This window comes from Anarrhichthys ocellatus, unplaced genomic scaffold (assembly GCF_004355925.1).
Source record: "Anarrhichthys ocellatus isolate YVR2014 unplaced genomic scaffold, GSC_Weel_1.0 scaffold725, whole genome shotgun sequence".
Taxonomy (NCBI): domain Eukaryota; kingdom Metazoa; phylum Chordata; class Actinopteri; order Perciformes; family Anarhichadidae; genus Anarrhichthys; species Anarrhichthys ocellatus.
In genome coordinates this window covers 1-7,421 of record NW_022280699.1, presented here as the reverse complement: position 1 = coordinate 7,421, position 7,421 = coordinate 1, and the positions used below count along the sequence as shown (strand labels likewise).

At 42.5% G+C, this 7,421-nt stretch overlaps 1 protein-coding gene across 2 annotated transcripts; it reads right to left on the bottom strand.

Annotated features, from left to right (window-relative positions):
- Nucleotides 1-306: 306 nt before the first annotated feature.
- LOC116376937 (proto-oncogene c-Rel-like) lies at nucleotides 307-7,415 on the bottom strand. 2 transcript variants are annotated; one of them, XM_031838447.1, is made up of 6 exons: nucleotides 4,910-7,415; nucleotides 3,588-3,692; nucleotides 3,154-3,372; nucleotides 2,952-3,017; nucleotides 2,764-2,835; nucleotides 307-2,637 (listed from the first exon to the last, which is right to left on the bottom strand). In XM_031838447.1, exons 1-6 carry the CDS (start codon nucleotides 5,070-5,072, stop codon nucleotides 1,742-1,744), a joined length of 1,521 nt encoding a protein of 506 aa, XP_031694307.1. In that variant the 5' UTR covers nucleotides 5,073-7,415; the 3' UTR covers nucleotides 307-1,741. The 2 variants fall into 2 exon arrangements, with proteins under 2 accessions (XP_031694307.1, XP_031694308.1); XM_031838448.1 differs by lacking the exon at nucleotides 4,910-7,415 and having other exon boundaries at nucleotides 3,154-3,445; nucleotides 3,588-3,677.
- Between the last annotated feature and the right edge of the window lie 6 nt (nucleotides 7,416-7,421).

Genomic DNA, 7,421 nt, shown 5'->3' with positions numbered 1-7,421 from the left:
CTCATTCTCTAGTTTCAAGTCTTCTTCAATACAGCATGATGTTCATTTTGTAAATTATGTCCATTTAGAGTCAAATAGACCATAAAGCAGGGTATGCTTTAGGGCGGGGCTACCTTGTGATTGACGTGTTCTGGTCTGGGTGTTGTCCATGTTTTCGTCTTAAATCTTAAACTCTTTCACAGTGTGTGTTTTCAGTTCATGAAAGTTATTTGAAACATTTTGGTCGCCTAAAAGTTACGTTTGGTTATATTTTGCTGCACCCTCTCGTGTCACCTCTCCTTGGAAAAAACCCCAACATGGAACATGTAGAATAAGACAGACTCTGTTTATTAAGAACTGATCTTGTAGAAAAATCCAAAAATAGCAAATCTTACAAACTAGTCATCAAAAATATTTACTTCCTTTTACAACCAAAAAGCTTCTGAAGGGCATACAAGTAGAAAAACAACATGCTAGGATGAGCTAGACTACAGTTGACAGTTTATCATCAGACAACCACAATGTCCTTGAGCGAGGCGCTCTGTGAAGATATCGATAAGCTCAGCTGAACGAATGAAACATCAATAAAGTACAAAATTGACATCTTTATATAAAAAAAAACCCATCTAGTAGAAATGCTCTGAGAACTCTGAATAACACATGTGATCACTGTTATGACATAGTCATTACAAAGGAAAGACAACACTAAATGTGCTTCCTCCCACTTCCTCAATGGAAATTTCAGTACCTTGCCAGTTCTTGAGCATTTCAGCATTGTTATTGCTTTCACTCTCAACTATGGCTTACATGTATGTACAGAGCGCATTTATAACAGCAAATACTCTGCTAAGAAATCAATAAAACAGTACAATATGTAAGAATTCCTTTACAAAGCAAAAAAAGTGTGTACAACCATGATAACGAGCCATATTGTCTGCTCTAATTTCCAATCCCTAACATACATTTGCCCCCGTTTTATTTCCAAAATCAAACACTCTACTATACATTATGTTCACAGTGAATCCAACTTCACATGAAAAAGACAAAGAAAGAAAGTAGTACATTCACTTCTGCAGAATTCTAACTTTGGCTTGGAAACCATGAGCATGTTGTTGGTCATCTTTACAACCTAAGATGTTTTATCCCCATACTTCACCGTGCAGAAAGAAGCCAGTTGAACTCATGAGAGCTCAATTTAATTGACTAGTCTGGAGAATATCCACTAAAAGCCTCAACACCAGCAGCTGGAAATCAATCAGTGAATTAGGGGGAGTAATTTGAACTACAGTCCATTGGTTAAAGGTCAGGGTGTAACCTGAACAGGCGTCCTTAATATGAATGCAAATAGGTTCTGAAACTGCATGGTTCTTGTCTAAAATGAACCAAGAAATCAAATTTGATTAATCATTTTTAACAGAATGGTGTCTTTCCATATATTGGGAAGCAAAAGCCAATGCTTACCAAGCCATAGATGGCCAAACAAGTGTAGGAACCACCCTTGGTGATGTCTCTGCTAAAGAAGGAACTAGTTCGTAATCAATTGCACCTCCTAGAAACAACGCCTTTGTCTGGTTGTAGATTCCACATGGCTATAATTTTATGTAATTTGCCCACTGATGTAATAACCCAAGCAAATGCCCACTGATCCTTACTGGGCCAATATGGATGAAGCAAAATCTCTGTCTTTGCAAGGCTAAACAAGACCAACGTATTCCTCTGAGTTGCATCTGTTTATTTTTTGACACCGAAAATGTCACTCCTTTTAGTCACTTTGTCGAGTTGCTTTGATCCAGTCAGCCAAAGTTGTAAAGTGGCCTTCGGATGCCATGTCGTTGTCCGAGTACGGATTTTCCTGAGGCTGGGTGTTGCCACAAGCATCTTGCATCATTGGAATCATGTTGATGCCGTTGCTTATAGGACGAGGAAGCAAGTTGGTATAAGTATTTTCTTGGCTTTCGCTCGGGGATTGCATGACGGAAGAATGGGTCTCTTGTCGCATTGTGATCTGGGGCTCCTGCTTCAGCTGAGGCCCACCTCCCACCAGGCCCTTCAAAAAATCTTCCCCTTCCCCTACGAAGGAGAAAGAGCCCAGCCCCTGTGAGCCCCCTCCACCTCCGGGTACTGACCCGTTAAAGGTGTTCTGGACTTGATTGAGGGTAGTGAAATTGGGCCAAGCAGTCTGGAGACCCTGGTTCTGGTTGCCTGGATGGTTCTGGTTGCCTGGATGGTTCTGGGCCCGGGTCTCAGATGCGAGCTCCTCCCTTTGGTGCTGCAGCTGGAAGATTGGCTGGCTCATCACAGCAGCTTGGGGGGCTGGATCCAAGCACTGCAAGTCCCTCATGGAGAGCTGAGGGAGGGTGTTATTCTCAAAGCCACTGTGCTCCACTCTGTGGGGGTAACCAGAGACACGGTTTGCCTGCTGTTGCCTGCTGCTATTAGGACGTAGAAGATTGCTCATGGCACCGGACGGGTTTATGGTGACTGTATCCATTGAGAGTGCTGGGTTGGGATTTGCCCATGAATGGCTGACTGGCACAGTGGGAGCCTGCGATGTCATCATAACGTTCTGAGCGCCTGGTTGGAAGACCTGGTTGAATACAGGAGGTTGTTGCGGCATCGAAGGTGTGGGCTGTGGCCTCACGTACATGTTGCTGAGGTCTGGAAAACATACATTGACATTTAGTGTGATAGCAGGGCAGTATTATCCTGATCTGGATGGAAGCGTAGTATAGTTGCTGGCTTAACACCTAACCATTGCAATGTGAGGGAAACAAAGCCAGTTACCTTTTCGCATGTGACTCATGGTACTCTGTGGCACCGCCTTTGGCCGGTTTATTAGACCAGTGAAAGGAACACCTAAAGAAAGGACAGAAACCTTGGTTACAATGCATACATGTACACTGAATCTCATACATGCACATGGGGACATATGAGATGGGCTATATTGATATAAACAGTACCGTAACTCATACCTGACAGTCCTGATATCCTCATCAAGTGCTCTCTTCTCCGCTTTTTCTCATTGTAACCGTAAGGATCTAAAGCAAACGCAAAATGTTCACATGTATCACTTAAATCCACCTGAGACCCCCCCAGTTCCTGAAAACCACCAGCGGACACCGACCAATGGCGAGAGTTTGAGTTAATAACACAAAGAAGCAGATCTCTGCTTACCTTTGTCGTCGGGCAGGTATCTAAAATCCATGGCTTCACTGACTTCCTGATCGGAAGGCCGGCGCAACTGCATGTGCACGGTGACTGACTCCGTTACGGAGGTGTTATAATAGGAAGGAGTCTTAAAGACGATGGCCACTTGGCGATGAACGTCGGCCTGGGAGAAGGAGCCTTTGGCCTCCCAACCGTCGTCGGAGAAGAATCGCACCTCGATGTCGTCTGGAGGAAAGTGGGATGATGAGAAGACAGCAATGGAAAACTGAATGAGCATGCAAACAGATGGGCTCTATGGCTACGAGACGCAAAATGGATTCATGGATGGAAAACAATGGAGAGAAAATGTATGCAAGATATGAGAAATCTGTAAAACGTGTAAAACAACAAAATGCAGATTAGCTTATTGCGAAGGCCAACAGAGCATCGATAGTTTGTACCTTTCTGTACTTTGTCACACAGTAAGAAGATCTCATCCCCTCCCTTGACGCTGCCACTGTTCCGGTTGACCCGACAGATCCTCAGCTCCGCTGTGTTTGGGGCCCCTGATGATGCAGAAACAAGTTGTAACCATACAGCCCAACAGACGCAAACAATCTAAATCAAACTGCATTCTATGAGTGAGATAACATTTGTATTTCCAACAGTGATAGTGTCAGAGTCGGCCTTGACCTGATCTCGCTGATTGTGAAAAAACAAAACAGCTTTCGTGGCTCAGTGTAACTTGTTCAATATTTGCCTCAGTTTAGAAAAAGACCACAGTAGGTTTACAGTTGAGGCCTCAGCAGGTTGAGTCACATGTCACAAGAGAGTCAGAAGAGGAAGTGCTCCATGGCAACGGGGTTGTTTGAGGCTTTGTGTGTATAAAGAGCTTCCCCTTTCTCAATGTTTGTGAGGAACACTGAACTAGTTCACTAAGTGCAACACTCAAAACAGAGTTGAGAGAATAACTACTGGACACATGCACACAGGTCTTGCAACAAACACTTGGGTGGAAGCCAGTGCTCCCCAAAAGACAATTTGAAGGGTTTTTTTAATCTTAAAACTATGCAAGTTTACATCATTTTAGACCCATTATTATTTGGCTAGTATAGGCTAACGCCCAGAAAGACGAAACAGATACACACTGCATGAACTGTGTGTGCAAGTTACAACTGTATCATTGTATCGTCAAATAGAGACTTGACAATGGACAACATGCATATTATTAGACATCATAGCATAAATATATATGACAAAAATACCAAAGAAAATAAGATATTATTAATTTAATTGAATAGTTTTTATAGTTAAGCAGCATAATATATAATATAATTTTGCTTCTGCTACTGAAAAAAAAGAAAAGAAAACCATGAGAGATAGGTTTACCAAGAATGTACAGCATATTCCATACCACTTATCCTTCAATGTGAGCTCTTCTTTGCACATTAGTATAATTCCAACGAGGCCATTTAAAATCTTTTGCAAAGGTATTCTCCAACCAACACATTGTTGGAGGGCCTACTCTCTCTATGTGCAGGCCTACTCTCTCCTGCACTGTATATATTTACACCCCTGGCTTCATGGGTAACTTCTCAATTCTTGCATAGTAAAATTACTTTATCAGCAAGTAGAATATTAATAAAATGCTATGTAAGGGTATGAAATGACATGAATATTAGCATGGCAGTGCCGCGACGTTCTCGCCACATGCAGTTGCCCTAACATGACTTCAGCACGAAGACACACACGCTGTGACGCAGACCGAGCTCAGTCAACTCACTGTTGTCGTAGATGGGGTTGGTGACGATGGGGCCAAGCGGGATGGTGTAGTGGCCATTCTCGTCCTGCAGGAAGACCTGGATGCACAGGCGCACCACGTTCAGGTCGTACTCCTCCGTCTGCAGCAGCTGCTCACGTGGCACTGAGGTCACACACACACACATACATAGGAGTCATTATCACAGCTACATGAGAGGTGAGATGATGCATGAGACAAACAACCTGCAATGTAAGCAATGATCCCTTATATCACTCTGATTTTAAAAAAAGTATCATCAGCAAAATGTGCGGAATTATAGTACTTCTAATGCAAATATATGACCCTTTTTATACTATTAAATACAATATTATTGGACGATTATTGATGCATTAATGCGTTAGAAGCATTTTACAGTTGTAATTGGATGAGCTTTTTATTTACATATCCATGACAATGCATCATATTTTATAAGCTCCTCATACGTTTTGAATGAAAAAAATAAAATTTAAACAGTAACTACAGCTATCAAAATAAGTGTAGAAAGGGAAAAATTACAATATTAAGTACAAGTATAGTATGTACTTAGGTACAGTGCAATTAAATGGAGGCTCGTGGAACTTGTTTTGTGGTGCTCAAAACAAAAAAGTATCACCAACTTCAGGCTATTTATTTTAGGCCATAAACAAATGACGGCAGGCGTTTTGAAGGTGGATATCTCATGATGGCCGGCACATCATAACACCCGCGTGGCCAGACAGACACCACTAAACGTTTGCAGTCGCGCGGCTGTAATGTGGGTGAATTGATCGTAAATCAATTTAATCACAGAATGATACCATGGACCAAATGTGCAGAAGAATCGTGTGGTGAACAATTAATGAGAAACGTGTCACACCATCAAAGTGTAGATGGATGGACAGATAGATCTAGTCACATCTGTAGGCCGTCCCCAACACTTCGGATCAACACGTCACAGATAAGCTTTTTTTTTTTTTTTTTCAAGCCTCCACAGCCCACACTTTTATCTGCAAACACACACACACACGCGTCACACACACCGCCCTCAGAGGTGACGCGAACCTCGAAGGGATAGCTTTATAACTGAGACGCCCCCACACACACAGATACATACACACCATGCTTTCACATCTGCCTACTTTCTCTTCCTCCATCTCTCTCAATTTCTATCTATCACGCTCATGCCGAGGCCACATACCGCCTACAATTTGTCACCGCGGTGACGCTCTGCAACGTCACCTTCGGGGTGGAAAGAAGTGCCTGTGTGTGTATGTGTGTGTGAGACAGTGTCAGCAGGAGTAAGAGATGAGACTCCCTGCACGAGTAACCATGAGGGCTCCTGACGTGTGTGAAAGTGGTGGGACTAAAGTCAGAGCTCAACTCTTTTTGAATCCTCGATAATGTGAAGCGGCTCAGTGTGCAACAGCAACACGTGAGACGGAGGGGAAACTCCTCGTCCTAACTCACTGTGTCACTGGGCATGCTCAGTGCAAACAGCCAGCGTAAGTATTTTTCCCGCCCTGTCTCTACATGCACCGCTGGCACCAGCACATCATCATTCCCAAGGCTCAGGTCCAAGTGGAGTCACGGGTCATCGGTGCAGCTACGAACGAGTCGGTTTGGATTTTGACTCTATAAACATGTCGACATCATGGTCTGGTGTCTGATATCCAAAATACTTCAGCCTGGCTCTAAACGCTTGTAACAATGTCCTTGATGATATGCAGCATTCCGACCGTCTGACCTGCTTCATGTCACCTGCACATTTTTGTTTGGGGAAAAGGCTCATTTGCTATTACTTTCCTTCCACACATTTTCTTGCTGCTGTTGTTTTTCTTATTAAAGAGTGGCGGATGTTTGGCTGGTCTGAAAGAGCTTTGGGGTTGTCCAATGACATAATGTTGTACATACTGTGAATTTTTTATTTTTATTTTTTCTTCATATCCTCTCTAGTTACAATCCTGTATATTCTCTGTCTGTCTGAGAGTCACCTGTAGAAGATCAATACCACTCTCATAAATGTCTGTTAAATATGAATCAACGATGTGACAGCCAGAAGATGAGTAGCTTAGCTTAGCATAAAGACTGGAAATAGTACTTACACTTCTAAATACAAAAACCACCGTGTGCAACAAGACAGAGTTCGGTACCTTCGTACAGAGCTGTTAAACGGTGGATAAACTTAATGCTGAACACAACTGTACTGAATATAAAGGGACAACTTAGAATGCATTGTGCTGCTTTACAAGCCAATTTAAAACCATTATATTTGACTCTTCATTTCATTACAATAAATGAGTATAATGCTAGTTTTTTCTTGCTCCACAAGAAATCTGCATTTGATCAATAAAGCGTTATTTCTTAGAAAAAAGATGGCTTACAAGGTGCTTAACACATATCAAATTAGTACTGTGCAGCTCGTTGACGCATTTTCTTGGTTTTCGTATACTGTGACATGTTTAGGTGTTGCTCTCTCTCTCTCTTTTAGACATTTCTGTTTTCAGTTTGCGTTGTT

Excerpts from the sequence above, each read along its gene's own strand:
- LOC116376937 (XM_031838447.1), bottom strand. The coding sequence starts at position 5,072 with ATGTGTGTGTGTGTGACCTCAGTGCCACGTGAGCAGCTGCTGCAGACG. Across the intron at positions 3,373-3,587 it reads GTGTGACAAAGTACAGAAAG|ACGACATCGAGGTGCGATTC; the intron begins GTACAAACTATC and ends ACTTTCCTCCAG. Across the intron at positions 2,836-2,951 it reads GAGGATATCAGGACTGTCAG|GTGTTCCTTTCACTGGTCTA; the intron begins GTATGAGTTACG and ends TCCTTTCTTTAG.